At 46.2% G+C, this 24110-nt stretch overlaps 1 protein-coding gene across 1 annotated transcript in view; it reads right to left on the bottom strand.

Moving 5' to 3' along the window:
* BMP6 (bone morphogenetic protein 6) overlaps positions 1-24110 on the bottom strand; it is a 163435-nt gene that overhangs the window by 7779 nt on the left and 131546 nt on the right. The window contains exons 3-4 of the mRNA XM_058285200.2: positions 9678-9826; positions 8756-8953 (exon numbers count right to left, since the gene is read on the bottom strand). Coding sequence (XP_058141183.1) covers positions 8756-8953; positions 9678-9826 — 347 coding nt within the window. The remainder of the gene's footprint in view (positions 1-8755; positions 8954-9677; positions 9827-24110) is intronic.

Genomic DNA, 24110 nt, shown 5'->3' with positions numbered 1-24110 from the left:
CCAAAGGGTCTACCCCATCCATTTCCAAAGGCTGTACCAGAGGTACAGAAATATCCAGAAGTACCCCATCCATTTCCAAAGGCTCTACTGAGGACCAGGATCTTCCATTTCCTACCATAGCTAGAGACAAGAGAGGTCAGGGGAATTCCAATAACGAATTTATCTTGGGAAAAAGCCTGAGCTCCCTCCTTGACTATGGAAATACTCTGCCCAGCCTCAGGTAGGTCTTTGTTTATGTGTCATCCTTCTGGGTTATCTGGGGGGCAGGTACACTTGGGAAATGCTGGGAGACTGAAGTTAGATGAACTATATGGGGGTTACATTTGTTGAGTGGGATAGGTCGAATCGTGTACCCCTGAAAAAGACATGTTCTTAATCCATTCCTTTGGGGGTGAACCCATTGTAGATAGGACCTTTTGAAGGTGTCATTTTTAGTTAAGGCATGACCCAAATGAATGCGGTTGGGAGTTAGTCCTATTACTGTGGGCTGTACAAAGACAAAGCCACATGGAGGAGAAGCTAGGGTCAATGGAACCCAGAAGAGAAAGAGGACATCACCATATGATGGAAAAGCCAAGGACCAAGGATTGCTGGCAGCCAGTCCAGAACGCTAGTCTTCTAGGAGAAAGCATCGCCTTGTTGACGCCTTGAAGTTGGACTTCTCCTAGCCTCAAAACCATGAGCCAATAGATTACCATTAAGTCAACACATTATGTGGTATTTGTGATCGCAGCTGGGAAACTAAGGCACCAGCTTCCGGGTGAGCAGATACAGTGATCAAGAACCTTGTCCTTGCACTTTTGGGCATGTGGGCAAATATCTGTGCCCGAGAATCCTGCTTGGAAGGAGAGCGGTGGGCTTGTGAGGGGCCCAAGGCTCGGGCAGGGCCACGCTGTGATCCCACTGCCCCCACCGCTCACATCTGCCTCCCCTTCTTCATTCTCGCCCTTATCTTCATCCCCCTTCCTGCTTTCCTACCACTTCCTGTCACCCTCTTCCCTGGTGTGTTTTGTGTCCTCTCTATGCCTGGTCGGGGGCTGATGACCTGTTTGCACAGTGCTGACTGCAAGCTCGTTTCTCTCGCTCCTGGGCTGGGTCTGACACTCATCTTTGTTGGGGACACCCTCTATTCGCCAGCCTCACATCCTGCTCTTCCCCTCCTGTGATGAAAGAGGAGTGTTCCTTCCATAGAAGAGAGCAAACGGGAGCCTGGCTGGGCCAAGTGGACTATGGGAGAACCTCAGGGAGACCACCTCCCTACCCCGAAGCAAACTGGAGAGTGCGGGAGAGCAAGACTTTCCCTCCACCACACACTTGCTGTACCCTCCACGGGGCACCTGGGCTCATTCTACCCAGCAGACTGTACCCAGTCCTCTTGAAAAGCCACATGCCCGTCAAGTGCCAAGAAGCCATCCGATAGGGAAGCTTCGGCTCCACTGCTGATTGCAGAAATGGAATGTCTGCCAGAGCGAAGGCCACGGAACGGGCAGGCTTCCCTGGCACTGGACTGTGGGATTTCAGGGGCCACGAGTCCTGGGTGAGAATGGAAGGGCACAGCACCAGTCCTGGACAGGCACTGCCTCGCCAGGGTTACACGTTTGACACAAATCACACAGCACAGCCAGATTGCAAGCCTCGGGTGAGGGGGTGGCACCTGAGTCGCAGGAAGGATGAGGGTCCCAGGGGTCCAGGCCACCTGTCCGCTGTCCTTTCCCAACCCCGAGAGAGGAAGATGAGAGAGAATCGAAGGGAAAGAAATTGGGAGAGGGGAACAAAGCAGAAAAAGAGACCAAGTCAGGGGAAGCCATAAGAAACTGGGGGGAGAGGGAAGGAGGGGAGAAGAAGGGGGCAGGCGACCCCCTCCCTGGCCAGGGCTCCCCACTCGGCAGCCTCTGGCCCACACGGCTGGGAAAGCACTAGGCAGTGGGGGCTCAGGGGAAAGCAGTTCCTAGCTTTTCCAAGCTCGGGCTCCAAACGCTTCCCAAAGAAAACGTGTTTTTAGAGGGAACAATTAGTTACTCTTCTTTCCCTTCTCTCCTTGAACGACAAGGGCAAGGACCAAACGGTGGCTGTTAAAATGGCACCTCTGTCTTCGCCTGGCCTGGCGGTTCTGCCCATATCTTGGGGCTCTATCGGCCCAGTCTTATCCTGAACAAATCTCTGGCTCCCAAGAGCCCCACAGAGTCAATACAGTTATTGAAGCGCGTGCTGCAGGCGCCCCAGCTCCTTGTGTCGCTCAGGCAAGACGACTCCACTAGGATTTTGATTTTGGGTGTCCACGTCTTACAAAGTGTGAGGGGGAGGAGAGCTTGGTTTTCAAAGGTCTGGATTCTGTTTACAAACCGGGACAGTTGGCACAAGAGGGCCTCGTCTTTGGTTGCTCCAGGATTTCTGGATCTTATCGGCTCCCCTTTAATCAGGGCTCTTCTCAGCCTTTTTCTTGACTATAAAAGAATAGGAGGGAAGCAGACTTGGCCCAGTGGTTAGGGCGTCTGCCTACCACATGGGAGGTCCGCGGTTCAAACCCTGGGCCTCCTTGACCCGTGTGGAGCTGGCCCATGCGCAGTGCTAATGCGCGCAAGGAGTGCCGTGCCACGCAGGGGTGTCCCCCGTGTAGGGGAGCCCCACGCACGAGGAGTGCGCCCCCTAAGGAGAGCTGCCCAGTGCGAAAGAAAGTGCAGCCTGCCCAGGAATGGCGCCGCACACACGGAGAGCTGACACAACAAGATGATGCAACAAAAAGAGACACAGATTCCGGTGCCACTGACAACAACAGAAGCAGACAAAGAAGAACACCCAGCAAATAGACACAGAGAACAGACAACTGAGGCGGGGGGGGGGGGGGGGGAGGGGAGAGAAATTAAAAAAAAAAATAGGAGCTAATTATTTAAAAATAGATGAAGGCTGCCCTTGCAGCCTGAGCTCGAAGACTTCCTGTGCTTGAGCACCCTCTATTCCCCCAGCTGCTTCCTAGACAGAGTCTCCCGGTCCCCTGTGTCATCCCAGGAGCTGGTAATAGCTGGCGAGTTATTTCCATATAGTGTGGCCCCTTTCCCTGCCGCTGAGCCCTGCTGGCCATAGCACATTCACGAGGCCGGAACCTGGGATGGGGTGGAAGGCGACTCTCTCCAGGCTACTTTACTCTGTGATTACTATTATCCTCAAAGGCCCTTCACGGTGAGTGAGAGTCCAGTATTATGAAGATGGAGTGGAAAGAATTCTAACTTTTGGGTCGCCAGTGCCACTCCTGTCCTCCACAGCTGTGCAGAAACAAGACTTGACTTCGTTTAGAAAGTCCTGAACGGGTGTCAGCTGCTGAAGCCTGAAAGCCAAGCTGCCGGCCCTACCATTTGAATTGAAGATCAAAATTACAAGTACAATTCCCAGCTCCTCCGAAGACCTAAAACCTGGTGGTTCCCAGTGCTTATCCATGTCTGGGTGGGTCAACCCACACCTTTGGCCCAGTCCATGTAGTGAAGCAGCAGCTACTGTGAACATCCAGCAGGAACCAAGAAGCCAAACAAACACCCATCAGTAAGAGTGAGAGCCTCTCGTCTGTAAACTGGAGCTCCTCGAAATCTGTAGCTAAAGATTTCCTAGTCATAATAAAGTACCTGAACTGTTGTTTTGCACGGGATGAATTCTGGTTACCTTTCTTAGGCTGTAAGCAGATGAAATGGTCCCAACTGAGAAGTTCAAGGGATGGAAGATAGGAACTATCAACAAGGAGGTCAAGAGTTATAACAGAAATACACCAGAACCACATTTTCTTCCTGCCTCCTTCAAGATACACGTTCAAGTGGGTTGGAAAGAGATGGGAAGAGCAGTTACTCTAACAAGAGCTAGCAGGTAGCATTCCAAGCAAAGACGGGCTCATCCCAGAGTACAGACAGGGCCTTGGGGGGTTCCTGCTTGCTAAATGGTTGTTGGAGCTGGGCGGGGACAAAACAGACTATCAAAGCTGAGAGACCTTCATGGTCGTCTATTCAAATTTTACACGAATTGTTAAAAAGTGGCAGAAAATGTTTTCAAACTATCAACTGCCAAAGCAAAGCACAAGTCTAAATCACCATGGTGGCAGCCAGTTGGTTGACAAGGTGGAAAGCCCCAGGCTCAGAAGCTGACTCGAAATTACATCAACTGCCCCCTCCTCAAAGATGGCTTGGCAAGACACTGGAAAATTAGCTCCATCAATCGGTATCTAGACTCGCTGGCATGGAATCATCCTTCAAGAGCTTTTGTGTACAGTTCTCTTAATGGATAGTCCCCAACAAAACAAAACAAAAAAGGAACCCTAAGGGAAAGAACATGAAAAAGGCTAAATAGCAGCAAGCAGAAAGAAACTGCCATTCAGAGGTAAAGAACCGAGGGCAGGCGGACAAGATGAATAGACTAGTGAGAAGTGGAGGCTGAAAAAGAATTGCCAGGTTCACGCGAATCCCTAATGGCTTACTCAGTACAGCTTGGGCCAGGACTAGTAAAACATAGGTCCAAATGATAAATGATAGTGGTCAGATGCTGTCCATGCCCACTGGAAAAGTGCAACAGCCAGTTCATTCATCTGGAAGAGACGAGTGCAGAGGCCCCTGAGCAAGGGAAACCCAAGGAAGGAGACTGATCCAAGCCCACTCTCCAGTGCACTTGTTCTGGAAAGTTCAGCTTGAAAGCCAAGTCCAGATGTGACAGCAGACACAGGCGGTGGGGAGGAGGTGGATGGGGAGCTACTGGCCTTGCCTTGTCCCCTCATGATGGACTAGTCCTGCCTTCTTGGGCATGAACAGCTCCTTCCAAAAAGAGCCACTTACTTCCCTGCCCTGGTGCACCCCAGATGACATGTAATTTGATGAACTGAGGTCACTTCCTTACCCAGATGTGAAACAATCCATGCGTTCTTTTGGTGGTGGCTGTTTCAGCAGAGAAATATTAAATCTACTGGAGCACATTGGGAAAGAGGGTGGCAGCAGAGGCAAAATAATCTCGTCCTTCCACTGTCCCAAAGATTTACAAGGGGAAGGTGCTACCTGGTGCCTCATCAGAAACCATGGCTTTCCCATCACAGCAAATCTACCTGGTTCACGCAGGTCCCCCCAGAAGCCTGGAGGGAGAGCGTCAACCAGTTGGCCCATTTCTCAGGGCAGCAGCCCAGCCTTCTGGCTATTCCTTCTTGCACAGAAAGCTCTTCCTCTGAGGAACACACTAACAGTGTAAGGGAGAAAGACCCGGTATAAAAAGTCACCCTTTGGCGAACAACTTCTCCTACCAGCTCGAGAGGGTCTTTGGAGACAGTGAGAAGGAGTCAGAGGCTCTTTTGTAATATTTTGTAATTGTTTGGAGGTCTGGGCTTTTGAAAACACGAGGCCAGAGGTTTTTGTGATGAATTCTTCTGAATCAAAAGTGCTAAAAGATGGGAACGGACTTGACCCAGTGATTAGGGCGTCCGTCTACCACATGGGAGGTCCGCGGTTCAAACCCCGGGCCTCCTTGACCCGTGTGGAGCTGGCCCATGTGCAGTGCTGATGCGCGCAAGGAGTGCCCTGCCACGCAGGGGTGTCTCCATGTAGGGGAGCCCCATGCGCAAGGAGTGCACCCCGTAAGGAGAGCCGCCGAGCGCAAAAGAAAGTGCAGCCTGCCCAGGAATGGCGCCATCTACACGGAGAGCTGACACAACAAGATGATGCAGTGAAAAGAAACACAGATTCCTGAGCCGCTGACAACAACAGAAGCAGACAAAGAAGAAGATGCAGCAAATAGACACAGAGAAAACAGACAATTGGGACGGGGTGGGGGGGAAGGGGAGAGAAATAAATAAATAAATAAATCCTTTTAAAAAAACCCAAATATTAGGGAAGCGGCTGTGGCTCAATCAGTTGGGCTCCCGTCTACCATATGGGAGGCCCTGGGTTCGCGTCCCGGGGCCTCCTTGTGAAGGCAGTCTCGCCCGCACACCGCGGAGAGCCGCTGGCCCGCAAGCGCCACGGAGAGCCAACTCAGCAAGGTGACGTAATAGAAAAGGGAGACAAGTAAAAAAAAAAACCACACACACAGAAGAGCGCACAGCGAATGGACACAGAGAGCAGACAGCACGCAAAAAGCCGTAAGGGGGATGTGGGGAGTTAAAAAAAAAACAAATATTGGGGCACATGTTTTCTCAATTAAAAAAAAACCCGGCGTGGGGGTGGGGCGGAAAGGGCTTCATGGAATCAAGTGAAATTTTAATTTTAAAAGGCAATCAGCATTTTAAGAGAGGCTTCCACGTCTGAGAGCCAGGACCAAACTGACCACAGATCACGAATGAACTGAAGCGACGCATGGCAGACTCCGTCCTCATACCCCGGAGGAAAACGCTGGCTTTGTTAACTGTTGAGTGTGCTTCCTCTGCAGCCAATAAAGGCAGGCAGGCATTTCTCCTCCCCCCCTTTTTTTTTTTTAAAACCCCAGTCCTGACTGTTTCTAGTGGTAAACACAGGAACACTCATGCTGTGCAAGGCCTCCAAGAAACACCAAGACGACAAGAAGCAAAATGTCACATCACACTGGGTGGAGCCTTCAATTTCCCCATCTAAGTTATTGGTAAAAGAAATGGCTTCTCAAATCAGGACCTAAATGGAAGACACTTTCCCCTAGAGAGAGGCTGGGGACTTGGCGAAGTTGCCTTAGTTCTTTCCGGCCACTAGAAGAGGACATCCACAAACAGTCGCCGGGCATCTTCCAGAAGGATTGCACTTCCTTTCCAGGGATCCTGATGTACGCCCTGAGAACCTCCTTCCTCCAATGAACGCAACTAATCGTTGAATGCTATTAAATGTTTTCCGTTTAACCCCAACAAATCTACAAGGTACCCATTATCTCCACTCCACAGATGAATAAACGGAGGCTGAAAGAGATTAGGTGCTTTGTCCAAGGTCACATGCCAGGTCCTCTGACTGCAAATCCTACCCCCTTCAACTCACGCTTGATTCCCAGGCTATTTAAACAGGCCAAGGGAGCCTAGATGTTACAAGCATGGGCTTTTGAGCAAGCCACAGCTGGGTTTGAGGCCAATACTTACTCATACCACCAGCTGGCTGGGGTAGGAAAACCTATCCCCCTCCTCCACCCACCTCCCCACATCGTGTGTCAACGAGTGGACTTCAATGCCTGAAGGGAGCATCTCTGAAGGGCACGGAACTGCCACTCAGCAGCAGAAGCTGTGACTTCTCTTTAGCCCCTTTGAGCCTGTGTTCCCAGCTCTGGCACCCCCGATCCACCCTCCCTGCTCCTGTGACTGGTGGACCAGGTCAGGACTGTGGGGTCCCCACGTCTAAGCCAGGGCTTCTCCACTCATCCCCAGGGATGGAATGAGAGCTGAGAGCACTGGAGGGGGGAGGATGGAAGGAGAGAGTAGGTCCCTTGGCATTGCCCAAACCACCCGTACCCGTAACACAGCTGGCCCTGTATTTTTATTTTATTTGCTGCTGGGAGGCTGCTTTCAATTGAGGAAGAAACTGGAGAGAAGAGGCGATTCACTACATTACCCCAAACTTCCCCCATTGGAAGATTACCTAACCCCTCTGAACCTCAATCTTCTCTCTGTCAAAATGTGACCTTGAGATGGTAAGTGTAAAGGGATTAGACACCTGACATAGTGACCAATAACAGAAGGCACTCAAGTGGTAAACATTAGTAACAAACACCGACTCTCCAAAACTGACCCCAGTGAACAGTAGAACATATTCCTACTGGGTCTCTTTGACTCCAAAAACTATAAGGGAAGCCCTTCCGTACATACACCGAAAAAATCACTGATTCCATGTTGAGTACAAGCAAATGGGCACATCCCTAAAGATAGCAAAGCAGACAGATAATACAGACTGATGGGAACCTTTTGTAACATTAACTTCTCTCATGGACCTATTTTGCTTTGGCTTGCCTTGAACCATCTCTCTTCCTCCTTTCATAACAGAGTATCTATGTTCCTTTGGGTAACCTCCCCCAAAGCCCACATAAGGGAAAGTGGATGGACCCCATTTCCTAGTTCCAGGACGAGCACATGACTTAGGACTGGCCAATCAGTGTTCCATTTCCCGACACCGGCTTCACGGCTGGGCACATGACCCAAGGCAAGCCAATGAGAATCACCCCCTGGGTTCTGCTGAAGCCACCACGAAAGAGTGGTTCTCTTTGAGGTTGAGATCGCTATGGGTGAGAAAATCCTGGAACGATCCCTTGTCTTTCTTGTCACCACGGTGAGATCATCTTTCTGAGACTGCAACCCACAAAGGAAACTAGAAAGAAGGAAAGGTAGATTCCTGCTCTGAGCCCATGCATCCAGCCATGCCTAGAGCTAGAACACTGGAACTTCCCAGTAGGGGCTTGCTTGAGCGAATTTTCAACAAATACAAGTCCATCTTAGCAAGGTACAAAGCTGTTTGTCCATCACAACCTCCCAGGCGCAATGCACCTAGAAGAAAGTCTACAGGCTCTCACGATCTTCATGGGAATGAATCGAGGGTTGGAGAAACATAACCAAACGGAAAGACACCTTTCCATATAAACAGACACCCAAGGCTGTCTGTGGCTCACAGACCACCTCTCCAGGCAGCGAAGGCTCAGATCTGAACCGGGCCCACAGTGGCACAACCCGTACCGCGCCCACCAGCTGTTGTCCTGGCCGTGCAGAAGCAGCGTCTGGAATCGTCATCCCGCCATTTGTTCCCACGGAAATGAGAGCCAGCCAGCCCTGCCCTGTAAGAACAGGCCCCACCTGGAGACCTACCTGAAGCGCTGGTGACCCGTGACACGTCCTGGGCTGGAGGGGAGCGGTTGCGGCTCTGCTGCCGGCGCCGGCTGGGAGCTGACCTGGCCGTGCGCACGTGTACCTCACTCACTTTGAAGAAGGCCACCATGAAAGGCTGCTTGTCGCCCGGGCCATCTCTGCCCACCAGGCCGGCGGCTCGTGGGTTGATGCTGAGCCCTTTAAGGCAAACCAGAGGGGGCCTCTTTAGTCCCCTGAACCCCCTCCTGGAAGCCACACAGGAGGGCGATACTTCCTAGCCTCCCGGGCGCTAAGGAAGGAGGAGACTTTGGGACATTCTGCATATCAGAATCTCTGGGGGCTACCTTGGGATGGCCACTGTCAAAACGCACCTTATGAAGGTACGTGGCTCTCAGCCAGAAATGGTCTGAAGCCCCAGGCTCTCCCATCTCTGGTGTTTTCATTGCTATTCGCTCGTTGTGCTACCCAACAGGAGAGGAAGCTCCACGAGCAGAGTTTGCGCAGTCCAAGCGCTCCCAATGGGCAGGGGTTGGCAGCAAGAACTCTGGCTGCAGAGCTTTGATGCGCCAAGAGGAATAAGCCTCCTGGGAGGGTCCCCAAGGCCAACTCAACAGTTGGAAATTTAAACCTCTGGTCTTTCTCTCAACATCCTTCCACCTGCTTCCACCTGGGAACGTTCTCCCACGGCTCCTCTCGGAACCTGGACCAACCTTGGTGGTGGGTGTGGCCCGACCTTGACCCCGGGAGGGACCTTGAGAGAAAGGTTTTGGTTTGCAATGTAAGTTACAAGGGAGCAGTAGGTGAGGCCATCCCGGATCAAAGGGCACAGCTGTCGATCGTGGCTCCACCGCCAACGCTTGTGAATGGGAGGAATGAGGGCGACTCTGTGCCGGGCCCCGGTGGCTTCTGAGCCGTCACTTACCATCCTGGGTCACCACACTCAGCCGCAGCCCCAGGTTATGCTGGGGGGTCACCAGCCACAGATTGCTGGTGGCCGTGATGTCGAAGTCCAGCCAGCCTTCTTCCGAGGCCCACACCACACGGGTGTCCAGGAGAAACAGGTCAGAGTCTCTGAAAGAAAGGAAAGGTGACGCGGTGACGAGCGCGCCGCCCCTCAGCCCCTTCCCCACTCCCCACGTCCCGGGGGGGGAAAATGCCCCCAAGCGCCAAAACCCCATTCCGGTCGAGCACGGAGAAACCAACTTCACCGCCACCAGGAAAGGCTCCCCGACTTGCGCTAAAGCCCTGCTGTTGTTGCTCATGTCAGATCTTTCTTGGGAGTAGGGCAAGGGACGAATAAATAACAACTTCCTGTTGCTTATTTTAGGGTAATGAACACCAAAAAGAGAGGGAGTGGGGAGGGGAGCAGGGAGGTGTGATTTAAGAAAAGACTGAAATCCATGGGAGCATTTAGCAAAGTTATACTGTGGTTTCAGGTTTTTTTTCTTTCTTTTTAGGATCTGAAAATATTCCTTTGTTAGTTCCTAGGAAATGAGAAACAAGATGCCGTAACATGGCCAAATAATCATTAGTTCTCTTCTTTTAATGAAGGCTTTGAATGGTCTACAGTGATTTTTTAGTCCTTTTTCGCATGGTCCGTGTAGCCGGGGGTATATGTTGAATGACTTTAAAGTTTATCCTAGTATGGCTGTGAGCCATGGGAGGTTTTTTTAAAAAGGCAAACTCACGGAGCCCATCCTTTCCATTGGGAATATTTTTACATTTTTCACGGTTTTTAACAAGCATAACCTAGGAGTGTGGGAAGATGGTGTGAGGACTTCTTTCTGTTTGCCCACATGCTACCTTAGACCATGGTTTCACACCTCTGAGAGTTTCAGAACACTCAGAATCTGAGCTTACTTGTCCCCGGGCCACGAGCATGAAATGGCCGGGGCTTCCCACAACAGGCAGGGGGGCGGATTTTCTCACCAGATTCAAATCCCCTGGTGCTGGCAATATTTGCTGTTACATCTTACAGGGACAGAAAAACTCCTGGAATCACTCAATTTACAACCAGGATCACAATACCAAGAGCATACGTTTCAGTGACAAAGTGCTTTCACCTGCCCTGCTAAAAGAATCGGAAAGCCTGGTAACAATCCTAGAAAGGAGGGAGAAGCGCCCTTTGCCCCATTTTACAGATGGGGAGATGGCATTCGGACAGGCTTCTGGCATGTGACCCCAATCGAAAGCTAATCAATGAAAGCAGCAGGATGCGACTTGGCATTCAAAGCACTGCCCATTATACCGCCTTTTGAGAGGATTATGAAAGACAACTGTGAAAAAATGAATACTAAAACGCATCTCTATTCCATCCAATACGTGTGAGCCCAGGGAAACATTTTAGACTCTTCAGAGGGGGGGCAAAACAATTTTTCCTGTTGACACGGCTGCTTAAAATTAGAAAGGAACTCTCCTAACATCTTTTCCAAGCTTAAAACACTAGGTACCGCCATGAGGCGTTTACTCAGCTGCTTAGCAGAGCCTGCCGGGGGCTGCATACAGGCTGCCATCTCTAAGGCTCCCCCCACAGGTCTGTGTCCCACCCCCCACTGGCATATGACCCCCCCCCCCATTACTGAGGTAACTGTGAGCAGGGTGACGGGGGCTGTTCATGGAAAACAGCAAGAGGGGACTGCGAGTCCAAGGCTTTGAAGTTCAGATGTAAAAAGGCATAAATTCTGTTCTGGAAGGTGGTAGAAAACCCTCATCCAGAAATAACACAGACGTTATGGCCAGCACTGTGGGAAAAGGAGTCCCAGCCCTGGAGGAAGCAGAGGAGGTATTTGTGTCACGGGGGCGGAGACTGGCTGGGATCCCAGAGAACTGGGACCCGGAGAGGACTTAGGGGTGCCGAGGCGGTCCCTGAGGTGAAGAGGAGGCTAAGTCCAAGGAGCTTTTTGCTGACGCTCAACTCGTTTACAGGACTTTCAAGACGCTCCTGGCACATAATGGCTAGATCCATATTTTTAAGGACATGGAACACAGAGTCAGATAAACACAGCCCAAAGCCTGAGGGAGCTACAGCTGGTAGAAAGAGCTAAAACGAGCCTTGAGTTTTTAAAAGTAGAGTTGATATTAAAGGAAATGGAGCTTATAACAAGGAAGGTGGGGGATGGGACAAAGTCCATCAGCCAATGGAAGGAGGAAAGGGAAAGGAGAGAAAAGGAGAAAATAGGAGAAGGCCAGGAATTAAAGACAGAGAACCAAAAATTCAACTTGGGGCCAAGGGGAAAGAGCAGCGATAAGGAGGCATAACAACCATGCTGTGGAAGAACAAATTAAATCTATGGCTGTAGTTATACCTACAGGATTAGTGGGGGTTGGTGGGCACCGGCAACCCCAAGTTTCTCTCCTGGCTCTGCTCTTGAGCTACTTTGGGCCTAAGAAAATCCAGTTGTTTCTCCACTGTGTTTTCCTGACTGTGCAAAGGGGATAATGCCCAGCCTCGCTGCTTAAGAGACCGCTAAGAAAAATCAGCGTGCCAGAGCAGTTGGTGCTCGCAGAATGAAACGCTTGGTGGCACAACGGCAATAGGCGGTCTTGAGTTTAGACGTCTCGAGCCAGGATGCTCAGGCTCTTTGGGAGGGCGGCGAGGTAGAGCGGGCAGTAAATGCGGTAGAGCCACGATAACAGTTTGCTTTGTGCTTTCAGCCCCGCCGGGCCCCATGCCACGTGCCTCTCCCTGATTTTCCAAGGCAGGCCTCGGAGGTGGTGGGGAGGCTCTTACCACATCTCTGCCACAGGGCACATGAAATCCTAGAGCGGTTAAGCGAGGCTCCTGTGGGCACACACATGAGAATCAGAGCCCGAGCTTGTTGGTACCACTTATCTGAAAGGTAGAGTCAAGATGGGCAGAGTGCAGGCTGACACCCAGAACAAAGGGGGAAGGGCAGAGACGCCAGAGTCAGTGGGGTGCAGAGAAAATATGAGGGGGCCCAGGGCAGATACGAGATTAGCCATCCTGCTGGGGCATCAGGTACCAGGGGCGGGCAAGGAAGGGGTGGACGAGGCGAGCCGGAAGGAACCCAGATCACTAATGCCCATTCTAGAGGTCATGATCGGTGACCTCTGGGGACCTTCCCGATCTCGTGCTCCTACTGCCACCTTCTGCCTGGGTCCCCCGTGACTACCACGGGTTGACACGGCCGGGGGACGGAGGGCCTTTTAAAGAAGACTCACAGCCCAAGGAACAGTTTTTCTGACTCACCCTCAAAGCTCCCAAGAGCTCAGGTATTTAAGAGACACTATTTATGGCAAGCCATTAAAACTGTTGTGGTCTGAGCCGCACCTGTTTACTCTTCTTCAATGACACATGGCCTCAGGAGTCCACGGAGGGTGGAAAGCCACCGCCTCCAGAAGATGCTTCCGATTCTGCCAAGTGAAATAAAATCGGGGACCCCTTCTAAACCTCACTTCAGCAGAGTATTGTCCACAGTTCCCATTTCAAGTGTGCCTTTGCCTGATAAAGAACGCGAGGGCCTGGACAGAATGACTACCACCACTAGATTACTGGGACTTTACTCTCGAGATAACGGATGCATACAAGTTAGAAAACCATAAAAGAAAATCCTGAAACAAGAGGAAATTTTGAAAGCACTGGGGCCTATTTTGTCCTCACCTAACTCAGGGACCCTGTGTTACATGTCAAACATGCTTTTCTTGGAGGATGTAGTGATGTTATCCTTGACGTTACTCCAACCCTAGGACAGGATTTTTCTTGCTTTGGGATCATCCTGGGCAAATGAAGCTGTTAACAATCAATAAACCTAACATGAGATTTCTAGAAAGTTCCAGAAATTCACTCTGATGTGAGAGCTGACTGACCAGCAAGCCACTCAAAAAGAGTTGTAGCAGGAGCAGATATGGCTCAAGCAATTGGGGGACTGCCTCCCACAAAAGAGGTCCCGGGTTTGGTTCCCGTTACCTCCTAAAGATGAGCAGATGCAACAAGCAGACACAACGAGCAGACAGGGGAAGTGGCTCGAGTGGTTGGACACCCACCTCCCACATGGAATTTCTCAAGTTCAGTTGCCGATGCCTCCTAAAGAAGACAAGCAGGTAGCACGTGGACACAGCTAGCAGAGAGGCAAGGGACCCATGTCAGGAGGGTGGGGAAAGACTTGTGGAATTGGTGTTGGTGGGTAAGATCATCTCCGTGGGCTCCCTGCCATCTCACAGCTCTGAAGGCACCTACCTGCCCATGTAGGTAATACTCCCTCAGGGCCGTGAGGCAGAAAGCACCGTGGACAAAACGTGGTGGGTCCTCCTTTGCCCTCAGAGGTGGCCTTCCTTAAAAATTAAGGTCACACTGTCCTCATCAAAGTACAACTGTGCCCAATACCACTTTTTTCTAGATAAGAAGAAACTGATAAGCCGATTTATGAAATACTTGAAAAGGAGGCTCTGTGATTTCATTTCCATTTCTTCATGAAACTCTCCTTTGCTATTTACATGTCGGGACTTAATGGTAAATTAGTATATAAAATAACACACCCTGATGAACTGACATTATGCGATAAGGAAAAGATTTTCAAAGGGAACGGAAGTCAACCAGGCATTTTAGAACATTAGATGGCAAAGCAAGGATTTGTATGCTTTTCTTATGCAATATATAGTACAACGTGGATTATGTCTAAACTTTACTACTATAAAGATATAAAAGGACTAGGATATTTGGAAAGAGAGCACAACAAACCAGGGCAAACTGCTTTGGCTATGTTAGTATGGATTTGAGTAATGAGAGTGAAGGAGCATTTTTATAGTTTGGCTAAGCTTTTGTCGATTTTATGCCACTTGAAATCACCCAATTTTCATCTCCATGACTATCATGGTTGTAAAGAGAAGGCCCAGATATCAAAGTCATCTTAACTCTGTAGGATCATTCATCTTTAACCAACCAATCCAAGTCACATTGCTTTCACTATATTAACATAGCAAACCCTTAGAAGGTCTTTCTATGTGACCGTTCTAAGTGTTTCTTCACATTTTAATTCCTCACCACCACCATAAAAGCCAAGTACTTTTAATATAGCAGGTTTACAGATGAGGAAACTGAGGCAGAAAGGTTAAGTTGCTCCCTGACAGTCCCATAGCCATAAGAGCAGAGCTGGGACTTGAACCCAGAAAGTTTGGGCTCGAGTCGCACACATTCTTAACCATTATACCAATGGTTCTCAAGCTTTAGCCTGCACCAGAGTCCCCTGCAGGGCTGGTTAATGCACAGATTGCTGGGCCAGAGACCTCCAGAGCTTCTGAATCCGCAGGTCTGGGCGGTCCTGAGAACGTATGTGTCTAACAAGCTCCTGCTGGCATGGACGCGTCTAGCACAGGGACCTCGCTTGAGAGCCAGTGTGCTAAATATGAGTGGTGTTACCCTCACTTAAGTTTCAAAGCAATTTGTTCTCAATATTTCTTGTTCCTCTCCCTAAAAAAAAATGCACATTAAAGGTGGGCTGCACAATAAGTGAATTGCTTTACTGTCATATGGTCTGGCTTACCCCTCAGGGTGTTATCAAGTTAGGTGAGTAAGAAGAACCATAGTAAGATCAGATCCAAAGGAGCAGGATTATTAGAAGACTTACTTTTATGTGTCCAAAGACATGGAGAGAGAGGGAAGGGGAACAATTACTTTACTCAAAATTCATGGGTACCTGACCGACCCTCTTTGCCACAGAAACAAAATAATGTTCCCAAATGCTGAAGTATAATCCAACCTAGCCCAGTGATCAAGCACCAATTACATGAGGGATTTTGCCAGCTTTTAAATGCATTAGATGGAAATCTCTTACATCTGTTCTCACGCTTATATGTCCAAATCCTTGTCCTACATGGTGAAATGAAACTGTAAAAATACTATTAATTCCTGACTTAAAAAAAAAAAGATGTTTCACAAAATAGGCTTATCACCACTATGGCCTGCCTGCTGGTAAAGAGATGCATGTAACACCAAAGCAATCCATTTTGGGGAATAATGAATATGTCAGGCATTTTTTCCAGAAATAAAACCCTATTTTCCTTTCTCATCAGTGTTTCCCAAGTGGGTGAGCAGCTCCCAAAGAAGGGTGCCCGCTGCCAGCACACCTTGATTTTCCCCAGGGAAAACCCAGCATTTCTTGAGTGCTTACGATTCTTCATAACTATCACACCTTTCTTCAAATTCTCTTGAACATGGTGACTTAGAAACAGAAGAGGACACAGATAGACTTGGGAGCATCCTGAGTCTTTTATTTATTTATTTATTTTGTAATTTCAGGTAGATCATTCTAGGTATAAAGGATATGCACCTGACTGGGAAGATGAAACTAGTTACATAACCTGAGCTGTGGGTCAGTTGTATTCTCTTTTCAGGGGCAAAGCAACAAATACTGAAATCTTCAATGCTTGCCAGAGGCCCACAATGAGGGAGCCAGAGATTATCAGTCCACAATAAGATTTCAGGAGTCCCAGAGGATCAGACCGGTGAAAGCCAGACAGAAAGAGAGAAACAGGTGTGGCTGGACACAGCGATAAAAAGCTTTGATTTTCCTCCATGAAAACCAGTCCTGCTTTCTCAAATTTGCCTTTCTCTTAAAAAACAAAAACAAAATTAAAAAAAAAAACAGTCTCAGGCACCCCAAAAGGTGGAACTTTTATACTTACTTTAACGGGTGCAGAAAAAATCCATCAAAATTCATAGAGCAATCAGTCTCTAAGTACTGCTTTTCTAAAGAAACCGCTCTCCTAGAAGCTAGAACTGGAGCAACTACTGGATCTAGGTCTTGTTTGCATAACTAGACCATTTGGCTAATGAATCAAATGCCAACATCTGTGGGGATTCATAATAAAGGCTATCACATAAAAATAATTAAAATCCTGTACTTCAGGGACTTAGACTTCTGGCCATGATCTACCAAACAAACACTCCAACCAACTTTAATTTTAGAACTGAAAAAACTGGATTAAAAAAATAATCAGTTTGACATCACTTAGAACAACCAAGGCAGGCCAGATTTGATGTGTCTAATCTCCAAGAGAATTGCATTGAAGTAAGCCCTATATTTGCTGTTGCCTTTTAAATTCAAGACATTTATCAATTCCTAGCATGAGACACAGACACCAAACAGAAAGCAGCATCCCAGAGCCTAGAGCAACATCACTGGCTGGAGAGAAAGACTGGCGTTTAAGGCAGGGAGGACCTGGAGGGCTGAAGTCCCAGAAGAAAGGGGCTGCATAGAAATGATCTCATGAAAGTGATCTCATAGATGTCTAGGTTCACTCTATGCCCCTTTACTTCTGTCCCCTATGACCTTGGCTCCTCAAGACCTGGCTGCCTTGAAGTGCAATATTTCCATTTGAGGTATTTGCCAGATTTTATGCTGAGTATGCATGGGGTGAGAAGCTGAGAAAACAAGTGGAAAGAAACTGCTTAGAGGCTAAAAAGCAAAGCAGGGGTTTTTGGCAGTCTCACAATGCTGGAGAATTTAAAATTAGAGTTCGGGGCCCACCAAGGAAGAAGGGCTTTGGTAAACACCCTAGACAGACTTCCAGCTGAGATCCAAGAAGGGCTAAACTCTAGGAGCAAGGAAAAACCAGAAACAGATGAGGCTTAATAAATCCTGAAATCCAGCATCAACTCAAACAAAACAAATGAGATGATCTGTTCAAATTTTGCCTGCCTTCCAGAAGAAAATTAAATCCAGTCTGGAAGGGGATAACAATATCTAGAACTGTTTTTCATAAATAATGTCCAGGATTTAATAAAAATAAATATCAGACATGCCAGGAAATAAAACCAAATGAGGAAAAACCAAAGGAACAAATAGATAAAAGAAACAGACCCATAGGTGATCCAGATAGAAGAGCAATCAGATAAAGTCCCTGAATCCAGCCTTCTATGAAAAGGATTATAAATTGCAAGTTAGACTTATTCCAGAAATGTGAGGTTTAACATTTGAAAATCATTTGATTTAGTATATACCACATTAACACTCTAAAGGAGAAAAATCATTCGATCATCCCAGCGGATTCAGAAAAAGCATTTGACAAAAATCCCATACCAATTCTTCATTAAAAAATAACAACTCTCAGCAAAACTAGGAGGAAAATTTCCTTAATCTGATAAAGAGTATCTATAAGAACATTTATAGCAAACATTATCCTTAATGGTGAAATATTGAAATCTTCCATCAGATTAGAAAGCTGGCAGAAATTGGAAATGAATTCAACACTGTAGTGGATATCCTAGTTGGTACAATAAAACAAGAAAAAAAGAAAGGGTATAAGAATTATTTATAGATAACACGTTTAGATTAATAGAAAATCCAAAATAATCTACAGGTAAACTATTAGAATATGTGAATTTGCAAGATTGCTGAGTACAAGAATCCATTTTTATTTCTATATGTGAACAGAAACTGAAATTTTAAAAAAATCTAACACCTTTTATAATAGCATCAAAAGACTTTAATAACTAGAAATAAATTGAATAAAAAATGTTCAAGACACAAAAATCTACACAAAATTATTGTAAAGAAGCTCTAAATAAATGGAGGTATGTGCCATGTTTATGGCTTGGAACATTCAATAGGTGAGAAGTCAGTTCTTCCCAGATTGATATCTAAATTTAATGTGCTCCCAGTCAGGAACCCAACAAGTTTCTTTTATGGAAATTGACAAGCCAATTTTACAATTTATACAAGAATGCAAAGGGTTATGAATAGCCAAGGAAATCTTAAAGACAAATTTGGAGAATTTACACACTAGATACCAAGCCTTATTATTAAACTAAAATAATCATGATAGTGTGGTAATGGTGCAAGAACATAAAAATAAAGCAATGGAACAGAATAAAGAGGCCAGAACAGACCTAAACATATATGGTCATCTGATTTAAGGCAAAGGTGCCACTGAAGTGCATGGAAAAAGGATAATTTCAATAAATGATAATGGGTCAATTAGGTTTTTCTTTTCTTACAGCTCTAGGCTATCTGATCTACTTCAATGGCTTCTCTTATGGTCTCATAAATCTACTTCTGTAGTCATGCTCATCTGTCGAGTTCAACCATCTCTATCCCACAGCTTCTTGGATATCCCTGTTATAACTCAAACATACCCAAATCTCAACTCACCTCCATCCCTCCTGCCCCCAACTTATTCCTATGTTCTCTAACTCTGTGAGCTGTGCGGAGTATCAAATTAAAAGTTCTGAGAAAACGTGTTTTACCCTTTGGCAGTTACTGTCTCTCTTGGGAGTATTATACTCTATTTGTAAAACCAATCATAATTTGTGAATTCTGTCAAAATTTTAATTTAAGCAATATTTCAATTTGGGATTGTTCCTGGGGACTCCACTTGCATGATTCCTGTGTTGGTCTGCAGAAATCTTTTTAGGTTTTGAAAACCAACTCTAAAGCAGCACTGCTCTATTTATTTGATTTTTTAAATGCATTTCTAACTATTCCGAAGTTGGATGAAAGATAGGAACCAAATTTTAAAAACAAACAAAAAACTTTACCTGTTTGCAAATAGAGGAGTAAGCTGTGATTCTGTACCACTTGTACCAGGAGAGATTGAATTTTAATTTGCTAATTAATTCTTAAACATCTTCCAAGAAGGTTTCATATACTAGAACACTGAAAATAAAAGTCACCTTGTACACAGAACATAGGTATCATTGCCGAGCAGTGCAATTGTCTAAACATTTAGAATCAATCATGGAATTTCAAAACTAGCACAGGCAGGTGTGGCCAGTTCATGCACCAAACAGGACCATCACTCAGATATGGAACCTGTCTGTCAGAATACCTGGCTGGCTTTCAAGAGATGCTCTTTAAAGTCCAGATATATGAAATTCAAATTAAGAATGGTAAAAGTATGTCTCTAACCAAATAAACGTTGATAAAAATGATATTCTTTAAAGACTTCAAAATTGTAAGATTAAATCTAAAGGTGCTCTAGAAGAAAGATCATGAATGGTATGAAAAGTCATTGGGCCACCACAAGGCAAGTATGAAGATAGCTTAGTGTGTATGTGATACTGTAAGTGGAAGCATGTATGATGCTATGAATAGGTAAAACAACTTTTACATAAATTTATCCTAGTCTTTCTTCCCCACCAGTACCCTCCTCCAATAAGGCTACTGATTGATCAGTGGTACACCTTATCATTGACTTTAGAACTATGGAAAGAGAATTTACCATCTGCAAATACATAAGACTCGAAAAAAGCCAAACCTTTTGTCCAAGACCAAAAAAGCTTTGGGGATCCTTCCAGATCCTTCCAGAGAGTCATCAGGATCATGGATGTTCCTGGGGCTGTGGGAGGTTGGGGGTTGAGGGTCCTGCCTTTGATTGGACATCCTGCATGGAATGGCACCTCTCTCTTTTGGCACAGGCCAGCATCTCTCTTCCCTTCTTCTCCCCCCAGTTGCTTTCATCAGAGAACTTTGCCCACCCTAGGACAACGGGGGCAGGAATCAGTAGGACTCGGGGGCTCTTCTTTCTATGTGCAGAGTTGGAATCACTCCTGTTGTGGGACTAGGAGTGGGGAGGGGGGGGGGGTCTTTGTTCTCTCCAGAGAAGTCTCAGAAGCCTGTGACATCCCCAGTCCATCGCTGGTGGGGTCACAGGATAGAGTGGGACCTGGGGTCTGACCTCCAGTTCAGTCCTGCCTGGTGACAATATTGACATACAGGAAACCACACTGAAAGGCTGGAACAGCTACTTAATCTCTTTAATATCAGCTGCAAGAAAAAAAAAGTGATGATAATTCTATCTTTCCTCTTGGGTTGTGCTGACTATGCCACATACATTTCAGTTTTATAGCTCTTATTTCTGAAACAAATCCCAAAGTAAACTACTCTCTTGGATTAGAGGAGCAGGCTACAATGATATTTATATTTTCCTTATATTTTATTAGTTAAAAGAGTTCTTTTGCATATGAGGATTTTATTTGATTCTTATAAAACCCCACAAGCAGGCGGGATGGGCACCATCATTCTCAACTCACGGATGAGAAACGAATTCACTTCCAAAGTGTACAGAACATCAGCAAACCCATTCTTCTAGTACAGCTGGTTTAAAAGGCACTAGGTGGCCCCGCCCACTGGAGCCCCTCCCTTGCTCCTCCCCTCACCTGAAAAAAAAAAAAGGCACTAGATATGGCAGCCACTGCTTTAAAAACATCACTGCTTGTTCCACCAAGAGAAACAGTATTTCTGCAATAAATGATATGATCTGTTTCATTCCTATTCTAACTTTTAGAGGGCTCAGTGGTATGCACCCTTGAAAGCCAAAGTATCAGGGCCTGAATTCTAAAAGACACTCATTTTTACCACCAACTAAATTGTCTCATTTCCATAGGAAGACCTCCTTGAGAAGTTTGCAACACAACTAAGTCTGCTTACTTCTTCCAACACTTCACCTTTATCTTGGGATTGTCCCCGCATCACTGGGCTCACTTTGGGGAAGCAAAGCAGACTACAGCTGAGGCATTATCTAGACTTGGCAAAATTCCCATGTGCCACGTATTATTCGCTTAAAGGTAACATCTATCTGCTGCTAACTCCTACAGAGAGACTATACGTGAATATCTTTTCCAAAATGTAAGTATTATATAAATGCACATTTTTACCCATGTCATCCTGAAGACATCATGATTTTTGGCATCAAACTCATTTTAAAATATAAAGACCACATGAAACCATAATTTTTTTTTTTTAATGGAGGTACTGGGAATTGAATCCGGGACCTCGTACAGGGGAAGCAGGCACTTAACCACCTGAGCTACATCTACTCCCCAAGACTAAATTTTACATAAGTGCACAGGGCATCCTGGGCTGCTCTGACTTGACTGCAGGCTGCTGGATTGCTTGTTCTACTCCACCCTATGGGTTGTTTCTTATCTTTTCATGACTCAGATCTGATCTCATGCTCAGGCTCTGAATAAAGTATCAAATCCTTCCCTGTTTCTACTAAAGCACCATCTGCTCAAGGAGCCACTTTCTTGAACTTATCATGTCCAGTGATTTCTTATCAGTCAAAGCAGAACGTTTCTGTGACGTTCACAGCAAAGGCCTATCTTCCCAGAACCTTTTTCTGACCCTCCCTGGGGCACACTTCCTAGCTGGAGACCCAAGACACAACTCCTACCTCAGCTGAGTGTCTGACTCAGCATTTAAGAACCTCTCTCTTTTTTCTTTCTCAAGGAGGCCAACTCTTTTCGTAACACAAAACATTTGTTCAGCTAAGTGACCCCATCAAATACTACAAATTTTACTTAAAGACGGATTAGACAAATACGTTTCTTCACTAGCCTGGAGAATCATTTTCAGCCAAGACACCCCAAGATGGAACAGATGCAGAAATCAAACTCTTGCCCCAGAAGGAGTCACGCAGTTCAACCTGGAGGACCTTTGGAAGAATACTAGTGGACAGCAGGAGGCCTGGGCTTCTGGCAGATAAGAAAAGAAAATCTCCGCCCTGCCAATCTGGAGCCCTTCAAAGTCATGAAATCCTTCCAGCTCTCCCAGGATTTCCCCTCTCCCATGCAAAAAAATCAAACTCCTCCCATTGCCAAATACTCTCATCCTAGAAGGCAGAGAAACTACAACTGTCTGCTTCGACAGAGTCATCAAAGTCTGGGACAGTTTGGGATTTCGTTTTCCAAACGTGCCACAGACCTCAAAGAAGTATGACACCACCTTCTTAGGCACAAGACAGCTGTTCTTCCTTGGCTGGAGCGCAGCATGAGCCTTACGAATATTCTGCTAGCTCCTTATATTGTTTTCAATAATAATTTGTTTTTTTTAAACTCCACAGTCACCAAACTCCCAACCTAGTGTTTTTGCTGTAAAGATTTTCCTCCAGGTTAGAGGAAACCATGGATGTCAAACAAGTGTCTGAGCAAGAGTAGTGCCAGGAGATTATTTCCCCCAGAGAGACAGAAAAAGTAATTTGGCAGATTGAAAAGTCAATGGTTAGAGCATTTCCAAAGAATCACTGAATACCCATTCTCCTGGACGTATCAAAAGAAGAAAATCTAGGAAAGAATCATTTGTTGGGTTCTGTTCTGTTTTGTTTTTGAGAGAGGTCTTCAACAGTCAAGTCATGGAATATACTTTTCTTCAGGAGTGCAAGTCAGAATCAGAAAATTTCCCTTTCATTTCAATATTTAATCTACTATAAAGGTACCACAATGGCCAGAACCTACATCTAAACATCCCAGCTTAAAATTGACAGAAACCATCAGTGAGTATGTAAAATACCACAACATGAAAAAAATCACATGGTAGATAAAAATACATATATACGTATCACATAAAATAAGGGAAACATAAAAAAACACCTCCATAACATGTCTCCAAAGCCCGCCACCTGTCCTTCCTTCTCCGTTTGCCCCGTTACAGACTTGAGTATACACAAGGTCCCGGATGCAGATAACGCTCTCAAAAAACGAAAACAAGTCTTTCACGGGGCGACAATGTTCATTATTATTTTAGTGTGCTTATTGCTGAAAGACGCACGCACAGTTCCATTACATTCAGGAGAAACCGAAGTCATTCCTAAACCTTTGGAAATTCTTGGGATGTCAGTAGACTTTCAAGAATTCTGACTTTGATTTATTAAACCGAAGCTAGCAAATCTTTTGTAAAGCATGCAAATGTGGGGTCCCTGCCGCCCCCTCTGTATTCCCTTCCTTTGATTTGTGTCTTCATACCCGCTCAAAATTCTTAACTTTCTCACATCACTGGCTGAGCTTCTACCTCGTACATACCAAAAGCCATGCTGCAACGCTAACCTACTCTGCATCCTGTGTATGAAGGTGACCCTGAAATACTAACCAAAATTCAAGCTCATTTGGCTTAGGTTTTGCATACCACAGGTTTGCACTAACTACTGCAACAGTCACCTCTCAGGCCCTCCTATCCTATCCACAATCAGTTCGTGGATGTTTTCCTTTTTGCTAGGCAGCCCGTGGATATAGCTTATTGCAGCCATTCTGTAAAAGAGTGTGTTCTCATTTCAGGAAACAATAATAATGATATAGGTATATAAAAAAATAGTATTATTCCCTTGTATCCAAATGATAAACATTACAATTTGAGACATACGTGTTCACGCACTCAAAAATAAATGTGTATATTAAATACACAAATACATAGTGCCATATCCACCTGACCTGGTGTCATTTGTAAGCATCCTGACACATTTTCACCTGTGAATTTACTTTGGTCCCTTTCCCCCATCATTTGAACATGGGGACTGAACAATAGTGGGAAACTTTTTATTGCCAGTAAGTTATAGAGTTTTCTCATCACAGAGGATGCTTAAAAGATACCGTGCACTGGCTTGCTAAGGAAAAGAAAACTATTTG

Source organism: Dasypus novemcinctus, chromosome 22 (genome assembly GCF_030445035.2).
Source record: "Dasypus novemcinctus isolate mDasNov1 chromosome 22, mDasNov1.1.hap2, whole genome shotgun sequence".
Lineage (NCBI taxonomy): Eukaryota > Metazoa > Chordata > Mammalia > Cingulata > Dasypodidae > Dasypus > Dasypus novemcinctus.
Note: the sequence above shows the minus strand (reverse complement) of the source record. Positions and strands in the feature narration are given on the sequence as shown.